Source organism: Canis lupus, chromosome 11, assembly GCF_048164855.1.
Source record: "Canis lupus baileyi chromosome 11, mCanLup2.hap1, whole genome shotgun sequence".
In the NCBI taxonomy this organism is placed as follows: Eukaryota; Metazoa; Chordata; class Mammalia; order Carnivora; family Canidae; genus Canis; species Canis lupus.
Window position 1 is genome coordinate 46,846,035 of NC_132848.1, and position 18,578 is coordinate 46,864,612.

General features: G+C 45.9%; 1 protein-coding gene across 23 annotated transcripts in view; it reads right to left on the bottom strand.

Moving 5' to 3' along the window:
• INPP4A (inositol polyphosphate-4-phosphatase type I A) overlaps positions 1-18,578 on the bottom strand; it is a 134,893-nt gene that overhangs the window by 34,601 nt on the left and 81,714 nt on the right. For 18 of the 23 annotated variants that reach the window (XM_072768056.1, XM_072768048.1, XM_072768053.1 and 15 more), the window contains exons 5-14: positions 15,645-15,763; positions 13,101-13,217; positions 12,736-12,815; positions 11,022-11,133; positions 10,125-10,215; positions 9,488-9,635; positions 6,694-6,824; positions 4,271-4,375; positions 3,659-3,767; positions 1,416-1,433 (exon numbers count right to left, since the gene is read on the bottom strand). In XM_072768056.1, the coding sequence (XP_072624157.1) occupies positions 1,416-1,433; positions 3,659-3,767; positions 4,271-4,375; positions 6,694-6,824; positions 9,488-9,635; positions 10,125-10,215; positions 11,022-11,133; positions 12,736-12,815; positions 13,101-13,217; positions 15,645-15,763 (1,030 nt within the window). The remainder of the gene's footprint in view (positions 1-1,415; positions 1,434-3,658; positions 3,768-4,270; positions 4,376-6,693; positions 6,825-9,487; positions 9,636-10,124; positions 10,216-11,021; positions 11,134-12,735; positions 12,816-13,100; positions 13,218-15,644; positions 15,764-18,578) is intronic. The other 5 variants (XM_072768057.1, XM_072768049.1, XM_072768055.1 and 2 more) reach the window with 1 other exon arrangement.

The following is an 18,578-nucleotide window of genomic DNA, read 5'->3' on the forward strand; positions in this document are numbered from 1 at the left end:
ACCCTGAAGACAGGTCCCCAAGAAACCTCCCTTGACAGACTATGGTGTAAACATGCAAAACCCAAAAACCAAAGCACCCCAGAAAGAAACAACACCCCAAGCCCACACACCACGATAAAACACAATGGATTTGCCAGAAGCCCATGCAGCAGATCGCAACCAAGCCTGCGTGATCTGAGAAGTAATTTCACAGCACAATGTGCACACAACTACTTTCCAATCTGCAATCACTCTTGCAAATGAATAGCTGCCACTTGACAATTGAGTCATAAAAATACAATCTCAAATAGGATTTTTAAAAATCTGTTCTTCCCTGGCCCCAATACTTCGAGCACATGTGTAATGTGTGCTTCATGCAGATATACATGTGTGTATGGTAGATGGTTGTGTACACTTCAAGCAGTACATACTGTCCCCCAACCCAGAAGGAAAGCACCACCTCCTACTCACCTTGTGTTCTTAAGGTCAGTTCTAATAAAAATAATCTGGGACTTACGCATAGGAAGCATATGGCCCAGTTGTGGAAGAGTAAATTTCAAAGAGCTGTTGTTAGGGATGATGGTATATATACAAGCACATGTGCTCAACTATGTCATCCTAAACATGGGAAAAGCCCAGGAGGTCTCAGTCTGGGTAGAAGGTTCCCTCCTCAGCACATCCAGCTATGCCTTGCAGATCTCTGCCATCTTAGGCAGGGCCCAGCCATGGACGCCAAGCCTCACCAGTTCTGAGATGGCAGCAGTTCTCATGGGCTGCAAGTGCTCCTGGGGCCTGTCACCAAGCGAAGCGCCACTGTAGAGTACTAGCTGTGCCTGAGTAAGCACGCTAAGCATGATGGGGGAGAGCCTGGGGCAGTAGTGGAGACCCCAGGCAGTAGACACAGTGGGTTTTGGCTGCCATCTTTGGTAGGAAAAGTCACTTGGTTATTTTAATTCTTGGTTTGCCCTCGGAGCGGGGAATAACTGGCCCAAGTCACACTGTTTGGAATATCCACCTAAATTATCATTAAAATGGATGCTGGCTTCATTCCCCTAAGAGGTGATGGTAAAGTGAAAATCAAAGCCCTAAGACTGTCATAAAAGAAGCCAGAAAGGGATTCCCAACCATACCAATGGGTTGACTTGAAATCCCAGCACAGGGGACTTGCCCGGCCTGGGAGAAACAGAGTCCTCTCTCAGAGCGCGCACAGCAACGAACTGCTGCCAGATTTTGAAGGTAAACTGGTAGGCTGAAGATGGGCTATTCATTATCAAAGAACATTGCAGTTGGAAGGGAGAATTCTGTCTACGAGGCTATAACCAGGGGCCCCCGGTGGCACAGAGGGCTGAGGCACCTGACAGAAGAGGGGACAACACAGGCTTTCTCTACAGGAGAGCAAGACCCAAACAAACACTCTCCACAGACAGAAAACTCACCAACACTCCTCAAAACTGCTAAAGAAAAGAACCAAAACGAAATATTAGCAGTTAGCAAACACCAAATGCAAAATAAAAAATTAAAAAGCCAAGTTATCTTTTGACAAAGTTCCTTGAAATTTACGTGTTGAGGCACCCATGACAGGGCCAATAAAACTTCTGAGCCCCATTTGCTTACTCATCAGAGCAATACCAGTGTCTGCGCAAGCCCAGGGAGACATTCCACCTGTGGGCAAGTTATGTCTGCATTTAAAGTATAGTTCAAATAATGAAAATCATTTCTTCAGGTGGTTTTATAACATTAGGAGGAAATTAAATGAAAATTTATATTATTGATTTGAAAAATACTCCAGAGACATTTTGGAAATAAGTTCTGAAGTTAACAGAGTAATCAGGTATCAACATCTGGACCTTTCTGGGGCAGGGATGGACAGTGGCACCCTCTTTCTGATGGGCTCTCCCTACTGGGGCCCCCATGGCATCCTCAAATCCCCCACACAGTCACATGCAATGGAGTGACAGACACACGATCTCTTGACTGGCTGTGCAGAGCTATGGTGGGCACAGGAAGCCTCCTCTTCACTGTAATTCCCAGGGAACAGGCCAGTCTGATTACCTGGCTTGTCTAGGCAGGGGAAGACCCCTTGGTGGGATCAATCAAGGTCAAGTGAGCTATCTGGGGGCCTCCCAGGAACGTTGCCCCACCCTGAAGGCTGGAATTCCCCTTCCTAATCACTGGCCCTTTTTGTTATTTCCTTCTCTTGCCTGGAGGGCTCCCTTGGCTCTGGGCATCCTGTGCACACATCTGAGGGACAATTTCTAATAGTGTGCTCTCTTCCACCTGCTGGCTCACCCCTCCAGCTGCACACCATGGGCGAAAGCTCCTAGCTGCATCGGAGATCCCCTTGGGCCCATGATTGGCCACTGTGCCTGACCTTTCACCCTTCCTTGATCTAGTATGTGATCAGTTTCTTCAAGCCATGTCCTGGCTCCTGGCCACGGCAACACATAGCCTCTGATTCCCCAGCAGGTGCTAATGCTCTCCTCTCCACCTGGCTGCCTTGTCGATTCTCCTGATACTCCCTGGGCCTATGGGCTTCACCTTTCCTCCAACTGTTCCAGTCTCCATTGGTAAGTCCCAGTCTTTCAACTCCACCTTCTGCGGAGGCTGATCCATGGTATCTTCAGCTTGTTTCTTTACTCCTCAAAGATCTCTCTGCACCTACCTTCTCTTGTCCCTTCTAGGACTACCTGCCTAGTCTGGCCTTTGCTCCAGAACCTTGCTCTATCAACGTTCTCTTACCTTGTCACTTTTGTCATCCCCATCAGTCTGACCACATGATCAAGTAATAATCCTTTTCCCCAAGCAGACACTGCGTGCTACTTCCTCTACTCCATGGTCATGGATCTTACAGGACTATCTATACTCATCGCCTCTACTTCTTACACTTGCCTCCCTCATCTATTTAAATCTTGACGGGTGACATTCTGGAACATCCCCAATGCCTCCCACATATCCAACACAACAGCTGGGATTTATGGCTCTCTCCCTGTCACCCCTGCTCCAAGCGTGGCACTGCTTGCTCCAAATGGTGTTGTTCACTTATGTTCTCCTAGGCAAGGCTGAAGCCCCTCAGGGCCTGACCTATATCTGTCACCCTGCATCCTTGGTCACCAGCACATGGACCTGCACTGAGCAGGCTACCAGCAAGGCCAACCCTCTCTCCCTCAACTCCTGTCCTCAAATCACCATGCCTGAGCCACACCTCACTGCATGCTCCACAATTTTTTGTTTGGACTGCGGCTGTGTGCTATTCCCCTTCCACCCTCCGACCTTACTCTAACCTTCTTAAGACAAAGAGTGTTTACCACTGCAGTCCTTTTAGGAAAGGAGACAATCTCTTGCAGGCTTCACATTCTGTGGTGTTCAACACACACCACACATCTGGTGTGACAGACCAAGGGCTCTGAGGGACAACTGAACCAGCAGAGAGTCCACACAGGGTAGTCTTCAAGGGGGACTTTGATTTGCTGTTCGTTTGCAGGACCACTACTCAGGTGCCCTCATCACCACCCAGCTGGTCACACACAGAGAAGCACAGGGGCCATGAGGCAGCTCCTCCCGCCACACAAAAGCACATCGGATGGCTGGATGTTTTTGCGGTCACATTATTTATTTATTTATTAACCTGGGAAGCACCAGACAGCTGTACAAGAATCATGAACACCCTCTCAGTACTTACTGTTTCTTGGTCTCTTCAAATTTGTGCAGCTTTTTGCGGAGACCTCCTGACTTAAAACCTTGGCAGTGTGCTGCTGGCGCTCCAATGGTGACAATGTCATAGTTCTGATCTGAATGACAGAAAGCTCTTCTCCGTTACTCTGGGCTCAGGCCTGTGGATGAGCCAGCTACAGGGAGATGCATGAAACTCTGGGACCCTGCCCCTCCGCCCGTTTCCAGGCAGCCTGTTCCCTCAGTCCCACAGCCTGGATTGTCTGAGGGTCCTGGGGCCCAGCACCATCGTTTCAGCAGAGAGGGGGTGTCTCAACGGCCAGAAGCAATTTCCGGCAGTGCCTAGTTCGCATCCCTCCTTGGGAAGGATAACTGCCAGGCGACTTTCTGTCCCAGAAACACAAAGGGAAGCTGGAGGGAGGATAGACCAGGGGAAGGAACAGAGGGAGGGCAGAGACTAGGGGACACAGACCTTACAAAGGTCCTATGACATGTCTCTTATCTGAGTTGCCAGGCAGAACACACAGGGAAGGCTGGGCATATGTGGGGCAGCCTGGGAACCGGGCACACAGGGAGGAAGGAAGTGCAGTGTGATTTAGCAAGGGAACAGAAAAATAGTTACCTGACCCCCCATCGTCTTGAACTCTCATCCTCTGTATGTGCAAGTTTGTGGGAACAAATTCTAACTTTTTATCTGCTTTCAAACTGCTTGCTTTAAACGAGGGACCTGAGAAACAGAATAGGAGAAAACAAGGACCACTGACATGTACCCTGTATTCAGGAATAGCAAGGAGAACAGTGATATTTTCAGGAAGCTGCTGAGAGTAAGCAGGTACATGCTGGGAGTGGCCTAGGAAATTCTGAGTTGACCGTGAGCACACTTCATTTCCATTATAGCAGGTAGGTGAAACCCTGGAGGGAGGGCAGCTCACTGGTCAGAAGACTGGTTCTAGGTGCTCAAGTGGTAAGCATAGCTGGGTAGAGGCAGCTTCAGAAGGCTATGGTTATCAGTGCCCTGCCTTCCTGTGACTCAGCTCTCAACTGAGAAGTCTGACACAAAGACTGATTTTGTGCAACACGATGTCAGCACTACTATATAAAGCAAATGGGCCCCTGCCAGGGACTGTCTGTTCCAACCCTGGAGATTGCCATCATGCAAGATCTAAGAAATTGGTTCAACTACAGCAACACATCTCAATCCCACAAAGAGATGAAAAGATCTACTCATCACCTCAGATCTATCAAGATGAACAAATGCTACATAGCTATGGATCCTGGCCCTCCAAACACAAACCTAAACATGTTCCCTTGATTATCCTCAGGGAGGTTAAGGAGGTTGGATGATGTTTGTAACTAAACCTACAATCTTGTTTCTTTTTTTTTTTTTTTTTTTACAATCTTGTTTCTAGGATCAGAATCCAACACTAATTAAGGACTGCACGCCTAGAAAAGAAAGGGATTACAAATTACCTGATAATCAGAAGAAGAGAAGAAATAAACTTTCTCTCTAGTGATAAAAGGTAAATTGTACCAGTATATGAAATACAGACCACCCATTGTCTGCTTTGCATTTTGTGTGAGGAGATTGTCTTTCAGGGTTTGCTACTTGCAGGTGGCTCAGAGGTCAGCAGCAGTGGCATCCTGAGAGCCTGTTTGAAATGCAGATCTACATTTCAAAATCCTAGATCTGCACTGTAGCAAGATCTTTAGGGATCAGGGATACACACTGACACTTGAGATACTCTGCTCTGGAAACTCAAGCTCCTGTGGATTTCCTGCTTTCCCAGGTAACAGGTATCCAGCACAGGGAGGTCCCTAAATTTCTTTAGTCATCTGCTGCCAATACATTTAGACCTGCCCTTCAGATTCAAACCAAACCCAAGCACACCATCATCTTGTCCTCATAACTGTATCTGGCTTCTCCTCAGCCAAGTTCATGTAGATGTTCATATGTTCTATGTCAAAACCTTAATATTAAGGACTTATGATTTTCTTTTAATCTTGAAATTCCATTATGTAGTGGGGGAGGTGGAAAGAATCTGAAGATAGAGAAGAAAAGTAATGAAAAACCAAAAAATTGATTCAATTTTGGAATAAAAAGGGAATTAAGATTAGTCTTCTAAATCTATGTTTAGATTATTTTGAAAATCAAACAGCATCTTTTAAGAAGAAAGGTGAGGTGCCTGTACTTCACTTTCTCTCTCTTTTTTAAAGATTTTATTTACTTATTCATGAGAGACACGGAGAGAGAGAGAGAGAGAGGCAGATACACAGGCAGAGGGAGAAGCAGGCTCCATGCAGGGAGCCCGACGTGGGACTCGATCCCGGGTCTCCAGAATCACACCCTGGGCTGAAGGTGGCGCTAAACCGCTGAGCCACCCGCGCTGCCCTTCACTTTCTCTTTTGAGCCTTAAAATGGAGAGCTCCACTCAGACAATTCAGATGTTCAATACAAGGACTGTTGAATATTTATTTTTTTTAAAGATTCATTTATTTATTCATGATAGACATAGAGAGAAAGAGAGAGAGAGAGAGAGAGGCAGAGACACAGGCCAAGGGAGAAGCAGGCTCCATGCCAGGAACCCGATGCGGGACTCGATCCCGGGACTCCCGGATTGCGCCCTGGGCCAAAGGCAGGCGCTAAACCGCTGAGCCACCCAAGGATCCCCAGGACTGTTGAATATTTAAACTGGGAAATCTAGGAAACCACTTTGTCTCAAAGCAAATGCTTTATGTCTTTTGGGGCATTTCCTTTGGGCATTTTAAGACCAAGACAAAAAAATAACACAAACCAACAGCCTGAGATTTCATCTCCCCTAAATTTTATCCTACATTACTTGCTTTGGCAGATGACACCATAGAAGGAATTTTCAATGCAAATCACATACTTGTCTTCTTAATTAAGATCTGAGAAATCCATATTTGAAAAAATTCACACCTACAGGAAAATCTATTTTTAAAAAAATCCATTAGAGCGTCTGCTGGCGAGAGTATTTGAGCCAGGTTCTCATGCTTCAGCTGGGAAAGTGGAGACCCAGCACCCACCTTTGTACTGATGGAGGTCGGTCAGGTTCTCCTGGTACGTGAGGATGATGGTCTGGTACTGAGTGACAATCTGGCGCCGGAGGCTCTCCCAGCAAGGGGAGAGATCCCCCAACTCCTCCAGTTCACACACTCTGCAAGTAAGACACACATGCACATCAGGCCACGGAGCTGCCTCGCTTCCCTGGGAGAGGCGCAGGTGTCCCAACCAAGCAGGAGAACAGAATGGAGGCAGAAGTATTGTCGATGCCAAGGGAGGCCTCAGACCACAGCTACACTACACATCTACAGAGCAAGCGGTGGGGCAGCACAACAGACCACTCTAGGGGTAGTGGCTGTATGAAGGGCAGACTACCTACCACGTGGAAAAGCACACAGAGACCCTTCTCATAGAAATCCTGTCAAATGTCAGGGGAACTAGATGGAGCAGAGGGGCTCTAGGGGAGTGGCTCCTGCCAGGACTCACACGGGCCACGCAGGCAGCCCTTTGGAATCTGGGCAGACAGAAGGACGTGAGACTCTTCTGGAAGATGAGACGAGTGGAGGCTTGTAAGCAAGTACTTGAGGCCATCTCACTTACCTGTCTCCCCCAGGGGCTATTGTGAGACAGCTTCTCATGGCCCCCCTGTTCTGGGGAAGCCAGGCCTTCCTGCCCTGTCCCTAAGAATACTGCCGCAGAACATAAGGATCCCACACAGCGATCCACATCCACAGCTGCTGGGAACTGGGCAGCCACGCTCTGCTGCACTCACTCGGCCCCCTTTGTTTCTGTGCTGTCCCTCGGGGTCAGGGACAAGGGCCAGAGGGGGCTGTGCTTACTTTCTCTGTCTCCATGAGAAATGAGCTGTCTAAATCTAAAAGTAGCATGAAGGCAAGGAAAGGGGAAAGGGAGAAGAGAAGAAAAAAGAGGATCTGTTACCTACAGAAAAATAAAAGCTGTTTAAGAACTGAAACATAAATGTCTTAGCTCAGCAGTAAATAATAGCTACATAATCAGAATAATGAAAACACAAGATAGACTTTAAAAAAAGAAGGATAACCATATTAGGAAGCTGAGGAAAGTACAAAAGACCTGAAATCCTCATCTCATGGAAACAGTAGCCAATCCCCAAAACTGGTTAAGAGAGTACGCTATATGTTTATTTAGAAATATAGTGGTAAACACCAAAACAGCTGAAAGCGTTGTTTCTAGGAAGCAGATCACAGAGTAGAGGGCCCCAAGACTTACGTCATTGTTAAAAGCCTTCTGGCGCTATTTATTTATTTTTTTAAGATTTTATTTATTTATTCATGAGAGACACAGAGAGAGAGAGGCAGAGACACAGGCAGAGGGAGAAGCAGGCTTCATGCAGGGAGCCCGACGTGGGACTCGATCCCAGGTCTCCAGGGTCTCACCCTGGGCTGAAGGCGGCGCTAAACCGCTGAGCCACTGGGGCTGCCCACTGTTTGGTTTTTATACTATGCATGCTTTCCTCTGGAGGGAAAAAGTTAACTTTATGGAATCTACTGAATTGTCTGAAGTTAAAAAGAAAGTTATACCATTTTATTATTATGAAATTAGCAAAATCAAAGTAAAAGAATACGCACACGAGCTGCGGTGAGACCTATGTCTTTGCTCACTGCTGGCCAACTGGCCCTGCGGCTGTGGGTCTGTTCATGAGTACATGAGCCCCGTCTGCTGTGGCTGCTGATGGACCTTCTCCAGTGTCTCTGCCCGTCTTTCATGCAGCTCCTTCTTGCGCTCCGGGTGTCAGTTTAATGCCACCATCTCACAAAGGCCTGCCCTGACCACCCTCCTCCTCGTCATCCCTTCTAATTTCTGCACACTGCTCACGCAGCTTGGGCTCTGAGAGCAATCCCCACTGCTCCAGAGGGACTGTCTTCCACAATCTGTCTCACTCATTAAGAAGACTTTTACACCATGCACACCAGTCATGTGTGTGAAACTGGTATGATGAAACACAACAACAACAAAAGCCTCAAAACCAGAGCTCTGGTGAAATGAGTATACTCTTTAAGGTTATAATCTAGTATACCAAATAATGGGAAGTTATGCCATAATTAAAATTATAAGTGAAAACTGAAGACCTATGCAACTATACAGAGTAGCTTGGAAAATCTGTATAAATATGGAAAAGCTGAAAGGAAACTTTTAAAATTAAAATAACTATTAAATTGTACACATAGATAAAGCAGCTCATTGCATTATTCTTGTCATTCTTACATTGAATTTTTTTTCAAGAAAAAAATTTTTTAAAATGGCTGTATTGAAATAGTAAGATTCTGACTGCATTGTTTCCTTTCATGCTATTGTGTTCATAATTAACACTGTCTTATGACAGCAAGGAGAAATGACATCTGAGGAACACAGGCAACACACTCTGCGATCTGCGGCACTGAACCACCCCTCCGGCCTCTCTCTGCCATGGGATCGATGGAATATGCCTCGGGCTGAGAGATACAAAAGAGCTGAGGGCCCCAATGGGTCATACTTAGCTCTGTGTAGCCTGGCCCTACCCTAGAAAACCACTGACCCAGGTGGCCAGGACCAAAGAACGAGCAGCCATTCCTCATCACTGAGAGGGAACAGGAGAGGGGAAGGGAAGGCCTCACACAGAAACTCTAGGATATAGGTGAGCAAACACAGGCTTCAGCAAGCTGAGGCCACAGAGCAAACAAGTGGCAGAGGCTGGATCTGAAGCTGGCCTCTGTTGCCAGTGCTCTCTACCCACCACATCTAAGAGCTTTCTGGAAAGGAAGGGCATGATGGGTGGTTGGCCTCTCCACATGGCCTCACCTGGCCGCATCCTCTTCCAGCAAGAGCTTCACAAACTGCCGGGGCACATGCAAGGAGAGGACGCTCTCTGCCATCTGCTCCAGGATCCGCAGGTGGTTGCCATCCGTGGTGGGGAATCGGTACATGCGGCAGATGGCTCCGCCGAACACTGAGGTGGGGGATGTGGAGGAAATGGAGGCTGCGTGTGAGCTGGCTACACATCTGCCACATGTGCCCTCCTCCCCAGGCCTTCAATGGTGCTTCTTACTGTTCATCTCAAGAAAATTAAAACCTTTAAACCAAAGTCCACCAAGTGACTGAGCCTGGCTGCTCCTCCCTTGAGACATGCAATCTTCTTGTCCCAGGGCGTGTAACTAACTCTCAAGTGCAGGGGCTGGGGTGGGGAGATTGTCAGTCAACAAATCCGAGGCAAAATGAGAATGAAATGAAGGAGGAGACTCCCCACCCTCTCCCCTTGCTTGGAGTATTACTAACTCCACATGCTGGCAAAAAGCACGGCACTTAGAAATGTGGCAGAGAGGTGACAGTCGGGATGCCTGGCCGTGACAATCAGAGCGGGCAGGGAGGAAAAGGTCAGCATGGGCCCGAGTGGACACTCACAAGAGTGGCAAGAGTACCAACGGAGGAAGCTGTTTACCCGATTTCAGTAAAGTGTCTTTTCTCAACGAAGCATACTTGGATCGGATTCCCAGTGCCTCTGTCAAGCTCTCATCAACGGGTAGAACCATCTAATAATGTGTGCAGAAAAGCAGAGAAAAACAGTGAGACTCAGACAACTCTAAATCACTCAGCAGAAATGGAGTCCAGATGCATCATCAAAGAATTCTTAAAATTGTATTCATCATTAACTCTACAGTAAATACGTTGCCTACGCCACATATTAATCCACTTGCCAGTACACTGCACTTGGGCCACACACACGATTTTCTAGTGACTAGGTCACTTCACCTGATGTTGTGGTGTTGTGACATACAGAATGAGGGGAAGAAAGAGATGACGCTTGGGAATGTTTGCACAGGTGACATCCTGGGCTTATTTTGGGTAAAATGAGTTATTTCCATACTTTACAGCAATGACCAATTACCAATGTTTGGTATATTAGAACTGTAGTCTGAGAGCATGAGGGACCTATGTGAGCGACTGTGCATGGGAAACAGAGTGACAGAGAGAGAGTGAAGATGGAGAGGAGGAGAGGTATGTGAGAGGCTGCAGAGGGTGTATAGATAGGAGATGTGCATACAGTGGCTGTAAGGCACCAGTGTACGTGGGAGGGAAACTACAACAAACTAATCCAAGTCTCATTCCATACCCTCACTAGCCACCTTCTCCCCTCCTGACTGCAGCTCCCACCCAGCAGAGCCCTGCATGTCATGCTCCCTGAGGTAACTCCCCTTCTTGATACTTTGAGAAGTGCCTACGGAGACTGGCACATTCTGCTTCGGGGGCCCTGTCTTTCCCTTCGCTGAGCACAGAGGCAAAGTCCATCAGGTCCTCCTACTCCTTTTAACAGAGAAGAGCAAGGTGGCACACTCACCCTCCCATTGACAGTGTCCAGAGACCGGGTCACAGGGGGCCGCTGGTCTGACTTCTCTTCCATCTGCCAGCCAATCACGGTGATGTTACCCACGCGGTCGCTCTCTGCAGATCTGCGGTGGGCAAAGTACTTTGGTAAGAGGCATTGTACCTGCATTTCATTTTCTGCTTAAATGCAAAGCTCAGCCATCCTGGGTCATCAAGGGGTCCTGGGAGTGCCAGGATCTGGCCTGCCAGTCAGTCAGCAGCATTCACTACATGCACAGGCTCTGGGGGAGGCACACAAGGAAACGTGAAAGCACAGGGAAGGGCAGCATCTGAGAGGGGACACAGCACCCCAGAGAAGCATGGATGTGCCTGGGGTACAGTTGCAGGGGAAGAGCCAGTGCTTGTTTGGGAGGCACCCATCAGCACCTGGGCTGACCCCTGCCCTAGAGAGTGATGAGGACACATCTCAGAACAGGGACTGGAGAGCACTTTCTTCTGGCATGAAGCCCCCTTTTGCTCCCTCCCATCCACCCATAAGCTGTGATTAGACCCAAGACCTAGATCTGGACCCCAAGTAAGCTAAGGGTTTCCCAAAGCCTTTGAATCCTGATATGATAAAGTTAATGCCTCTCTAGCCCTAGTCAGCTTCACCCTTAAGATCCCTCAGGATGGCTGCCAGCTGCCTGGGCCCATCTGACTCATCCAGGGAAGCCCCAGCGATACCTTAAAGCCTCTGGCTTTTTATTTAAGATGTCTGATTTAGCAAGGTCCAAAATTGTTATGTGGTCACATATACTGACAATTTCCTTTGTGACTTCTTCTCACTGTTCTCATCTGTAGAAAAGTGCCTCCCCATGCTCTCTGCTCAAGAGTCCTATGTAGCCCCTTTTCAAAAGGATGATGTCCATTTCTTACATTTAGCTCTGATGCAACTAGAGTTAGTTCTGGCATATGATATACCTGAATATTTTCCTCTCAGCAGCCCTTTCACCCACATGACCCCTTGCATCTTCTGTAAGACCTGTCCTTCAGCCTGAATCAGGCTCTTTATGCAAACCAAGGGCCACAGCAGGGGTCTCGCTCTGCCCATGCCTGTAACACCACTATCACTACAGCCTTAGAATGGTGCACTATCCAGCAGGTCATTAACCTTTGTTAAGTCTTTCTTGCTGTTTTGGAATAGCTTCCCAACGGACTTTGAGGAAAAAAAAAAAAAAAAACCATGTTAGGGTTTCCATGAGAATTGTCTCTGAAATGAATTTGGGAAGGGCTGACATCTTTGACCTCTTTCATCTCCCTTCCAGGGATAAAGTGGGGATTCCCCTTCCTTCCTCCCATAGATATTTGTTGAAAACAGGCTCTGTTCTAGAGGATACAGCAATGAAGCAAAGTAGACAAAAACCCTGCTTCCTTGGAGATCATATTCTAATGGGAAAAGATAATAGACAAAAATGCTAAGTATTACTAAATTCGTATCTAGGTTTTCCTTTAGATCCGCATACAACAGGGTTTATGTTTCCTATGGATATTGCACATTGCCATTCCCTAAAGGTCTTCTGATAGGCTGAGTTTTAATCCCACTTCGGTGAGTAACCACCTCCTCACTTATCTCAGCCTTTGGGAGGGGCTGGGCTTTCTTTCTGTGCAGGAAATGAGGCCTTTCCTGCCTTCTGTCCCTGGACTGCATAATTCTAGATCCTTTCAAGGGAATAAAGTTAAATACCAACCTTAGTGTTAAATGCAACCTATGATGCCTGTCCTGGAGCAGATCTTTGACAATGAATGTTCCAGAGCCCAGTAAATACATCTGAGGAAAAGTGGGGAGAGAAGGCATTAGTACGCTTGCTTTACTTCTGATCCAATATCAGGCCCTAGAGAAGTCCAGCTGGCTGGTTCCCACAACACATCTGACCCTATCTCAGGAGCCCAATAGGGATGCTCAAGAAGAAATTCCTAAAGACAAATACATTTGAACATCAGTTAATCTGTGAGCAAAGCAGTGAAGTTAATCTGTGTTCACCTCTCGCTTAGATGATTACAGAACTCTATAAAAAGGGAACAAAATCTCATGAACCACAACGTGTTACTTAACTGTTCCCTGAGATCGATCTTTGACATCATACACAGAGAGTTTGATTTGTGTCATCTGATTGATGAGAGAGTCTTGAAAGAAGGCAATACTGCTTAGAAATATAGGATTGTTGGTTCCCTAGAACAGAAAAGAGAATAAAATCAGAATACAGGGGATCCCAGGGTGGCTCAGCTGTTTAGCGCCTGCCTTCGGCCCAGGGCATGTTCCTGGAGTCCCGGGATCGAGTCCCACACCAGGCTCCCTGCATGGAGCCTGCTTCTCCCTCTGCCTGTGTCTCCGCCTCTCTCTCTCTGTGTGTCTCTCCTGAATAAATAAATAAAATCTTTAAAAAAAAATCAGAATACAGTGTTATGTTTTTCCAAGTAATTGCTTTTGAAACACACCAACATTTTCAGAATGAGACACTAGTCTTCTTACTGACTTGGATCAACACAGACTCTCATGGTAGCCTACATGGATGCCTACAAACAAGCCCAAACACTACTTTCAGCAAGGACAAAGTAGTGTGACAGACCTCTACAGATGCAGCCACCACAGGCAAGCCCACTGCACAGCCACACCCGAGGGCTCACTCTAAGGGATTCTCTTGTTCACTAGAAGGGATTCTCTCAAAGTAAAAGAAGTTGGATGTCCACATGTATTCTTGGTATTACAACTTTAGATGAGTAATGTATTTGGATCTACTACTTTGGCTTGTTCCTTCAGGATGTACAAAGGCAGATGAAAAAAGAAACGAATGGCTTAAGTCATCTCTTATTTCCAGAATCCCATAGTTGGAATAATTAAGAAGTGACCCTTTTAAGGCTATCCTTTTCAAAAGACAAGCTGTTAGTTTCTAGCTCACAGGTGCCCATTTTTGGCAGCTTAGTCCTGCTCCCCCAGAGTCCCATAACATATTTTCTTTCTCAGGCGGTGGTTAACTATCTCAGCCTAATGGTTAATGTTCCTGTTTGTGCCTACTGTGGGTTCCATGCCTCTAGCTCTGCTCCCTCTGCAGCTGCTAGATCTAGTCTCTCAAGGTCTACTGGGCAGCACCTCCTGGGTGGCCTGCTGGGGCCGCAGCCCACCCAACCTTTCTCTTCATCTGCCCTTGGTTACGGCTACTTCTGGCTCTATTCCCAAGGAGGCTACAAACGTCTGCTTTGGTGTTTCTTTCTCCATCATTCTCAACCACCCAGGAACAATGAACTGCCCCCACATACCCACCTCCAGGGCCTGTCAAATGCACCCCTTCTCTTCACTCCTTCCCACTGCCAGTCAGGTCCTACATATTCCCCTAAATGACTACCAACTTAGGACCTCCCTGAAACACATCTAGTCAGGCGACTCCTCTCTGAAAGGCCTGCACTGGCCCATACAAAATCCTGGCCTGATGATCAAGGCTTCTCTCCTTTGTTCTTCCACTTAGGCCTTCTGCACACACAAAACAGGATAAGGTTATTCTCCAAACCCACATGATGCTTTCCTATTGCATGCCTTTGCAAAACTAGCACAGAACTCTGGTGTGCTCTTCAACACGTGGTCCCCAGACTGACAGCATGGCATCACCTGGGAACTTGTGAGAACTGCAGAGTCTTGAGCCGCACTCAGATCTCTTAAGTCAGAATTTCACTAAGCACCACCAAGGCAGCCTCTCCAATCCTCAGAGCTGGATGCTCCCCACCTCCCACCTCCCAGGTGCTGCTCTCATCTCTCTACTCCACCCCCTCCCACATGGCTATGTAGAGAGAGGCCATGTTCACTCTGCCTCCCCACTCACAGGATGGGGAGCTCCTTGAAGGCAGGGACTGGGCCTTCAAGGTATTTGTGTCAACCACAGCGCCTGGCACTGTGCTCCATGCAGGCAGAGCTCAGCAAATGCTTCGAAAACAAAATTGTTGATTTGAACTTGGAAATAAGTTTTCAAGAGAATGAAAAAGGGTTCCAGAATATGAAGGGGGAAGAGGAGGAAACGCAGTTTATGTTTGTTTGAGACTGCTAGGGAGGGGCTATTAATATAGATGCTCATGTCACAAACAAAATCCTGCACAATCTCACACAGATCCTACACTTAGTTTCTTAATTCATATACGGTGCTCAATTATCTAAAAGGGATTTCTAAAAGTCCCAGGATGAATGCACATCATTTAATTTAATGTAAAATATAAATATAAAACACACAATGCAAAAGGATCTACAAAAAGAGCCAATAAAAATATGGGTATGCCCAGTAAGAAGGCTGGTTAATAGTTAATGGCTCTCCAAACTTTGATTAAAGAACACAATTCTCCAAAAGCAGCAGCCAAATGAAAATGACAAGGAAGAATGAGCTCTTTACCTCTTAAAAGGCAATAACCTCATAGGATCATTGTTTAAAAACAACCAGCCAATAGCTAATCCATAATTGTAAGGGATATGGCAAATATAATGCCACTCATATGAATGTGAAGAAAAGCATCCATGTACTGGGATTCCATGGAGGGCGCTCAGGTCACCCGCAGCCTATAAACATCGTGCGATGTTTAAAGATTGCAGAGCTTCAGGGTCAGAGCCAGCAGTACCTACCTCGATGATCTCCGTCTGTGCATGTTTCGTCCAGAATGCCTGAGGAGGGGTGGTTACACTCACTGCTACAAAACTATTTGGTTTTCGATCTAGCGATGGAGTATGCAACTCACTGCAAGCTATAGAATCAAGAAAGGAAAGAAACAAATCCTTTAAAATCAGGCTCTAATTAGTTCTCTGTTCCAAACACACCCAAAGAAAGCAAGCAAACAAATAAAAAGTCAATGACACTAAGGGGATGAGACAATTAGTCATCACATGGAGGTGGCCTTTTCCATTGGAAACAATCTCTTCTCCACCTGTCTCCCACTCCCATGAGAACTAGGCCCTAACTATCAGTGGAAGGCTGAGCTGAAGAGCACTTTCTGTGTCCATGGGTTAGAGAACACAACCGCACATGGGGTCTGACCCATAATGTTTGATGACCCATAATGTTTGACCTTAACCAACTGAACTAACCAGTTGAGCTAAGCGGCCACAGAGTTTATAAAATCAACACAGCTACACATGCCTGCATCCTATGGCTGTGGTGGCTAGCCTTAAGCTGTGGCATGCCAAGGTCTCTGTGTGAATACATGTTGGAAGCAAATTTAAAAATCTGTTGCAACACAAACGTGTTTTTTTTTTTTTAAAGATGTCATTGCTCATCTATTCTCCTTATAAGATTCATATGAAATGCCAGATTACTGGGCAGCCCAGGTGGCTGAGTGGTTTAGTGCTGCCTTCAGTCCAGGGTGTGATCCTGGAGACCCGGGATCGAGTCCCACATCAGGCTCCCTGCATGGAGCCTGCTTCTCCCTCTGCCTGTGTCTCTGTCTGCCTCTCTCTCTCTCTCTCTCTGAGTAAATAAAGAAAATCTTTAAGAAAAAAAAAAGCCAGATTACTAAAAATGTTACTTTTTGGAACTAACAGTTTCCTTTGGAACTGTTTCAGTTGCAAAATTTATTGTACTAACAAGCATTTTGAAATAGACAATACTCAGATCATTCTAGCATATAAGTGACCCACAGGAACAATGATCACATTTTACCACTGAATCTAACACCCTATCTGTTGTGAAGTGCACTATGAAAGCTAAAGGACCTGGGGCCATTAGATTATGATACGCTATTGATTGTAAGACACCTTCTGATTAAATAGAAAGTAAAACATGAGAAAACACACATCTTAGAACTGATGAAATACATGGTAAATCAAAGTTCAACACAATTGTAGGGACAATTACCTTTTTTTGAGAAGTAATACATGCTCCCCAGACTGTGGCAAGTCTGGTTGGTTTCCAGAGATCTAAAATAACTGATTGTGACCATTTTTGCCAGTGTTCTCACTGCCCCTTTATGGAGGAGAGGCTCTTTGGAGATCCTTACTCTGCCGATTCCCGCCCTCATCATTTCCATTTTTAAAAATGCTCATTGGTGATTTAAAATATAGAAATTGATTTTTGCTTTGGAAAAACAATTTTAGTTTTCTATCCATGTGTATTATCTTCTCACAGGCCTTTATGAATTTTCATTATTTATTGGATATAATAAAATACAAAGAGCTTAGGTTTTCCATTCAATTAGTTTTGACAATCATACACACCTGTACAACCAGCACCAAAACAAGATGAAAAACTTTTTCAAAACACCAGACTGGAAATTTCCCCTTCACACTTCCCAGTCAATTCCTCTACCTTTGCAACCAACTTCTGATTTCCATCACTTTTATCTGTTCTTGAATTTGAGATTCATCTATATTGTTGCATGTACTGATAATCACTCTCTTTTTTCAAACCGATGAGTTAGATTCCATTGTATGAATGTATCAAAATTTATTTATCCATTCTATTAATGGACATTGGGTTGTTTCTGGCGGTGAACCATTGTAAATAAAGGAGCTATAAATACTCCTGTTTGTGTCTTTCTGTGGACATGGGCTTTCATTTCTTTTGCATAAGTACTTAACAGTGACATTTCTGGGTTATAGCAGAGGATATGTTTTCTAAAGTAGCTGCATCATTTTACAATCCCATCAGCAATGTATATGAGTTCCAGCTGTTCTGCATCCCCACCAACATTTGGTAGGGTTAGTCTTTATTCTATAGTTGTTCTAATGGATGTTTGAATTTGCATTTCCATGATGATTAATGATGCAAAGCATTTTTTCACCATGTGCTTGTTGTTCCTTTTTATAACTTGTCAAGAATCTGCTTAAGCAGAGACCACGCTGAACCCACTGGATTTTAACCTAAGTAAATAAGTTTGTGTTGTTTCAAGGTGTTCAATGGTAATTTGTGTTACGGCAGTGATAGCACACTAAAGTACAGAGTTAGTGCTTTTTGCACGGAGAAATCTTTGCCTACCCTGAGGTTGGGAGTGACCCTCTGTTTTCTTCTAGAAGCTTTAACACTTTATTCATTTTGAACATTCTCTTTGATTTCTTCTGCTAGGTCTGGTGCAGCAGGAGTCAGGGATTTGACCATTTCACTTGCTTGTCTGTCCTCCCTTAAGCTTCATGTTTAAGTGACTGAAGGCCACTCAGCTTGTCCCTTCGTCAGATGTGGGTTCTCATACCCACGTGAAGCAGGAACATTTGAGTCTTTCAAGCACAAGTGACAGCGGACAGATTGAGGTATAACAGGTGGCTAAAGCCGGGAAGACTGGTGTCAGGGTAAGGGGTAATCAGCCAACTGCCACCTTCAAAACACACCCTCCTGTAGGTAACTGCTCTTCAGACCCAACCCCTAGACAGCTAAGTCTCATTCAGTGTTTATTCCTAGCCCTAGGGCTTCCATGGCTCTTTCCCTCAGCAGCCCAAAGTCACATCTGCTGTCTGTTGCTTACATTGCTTTGGCATATTCCCAGAGAAGTCATGATCACCTGAAATCTCAGCTGGATAAGTGCTGTTGAGGCAAAAGCAATAAAATGGATTTCAACTACATATTCTTTGACT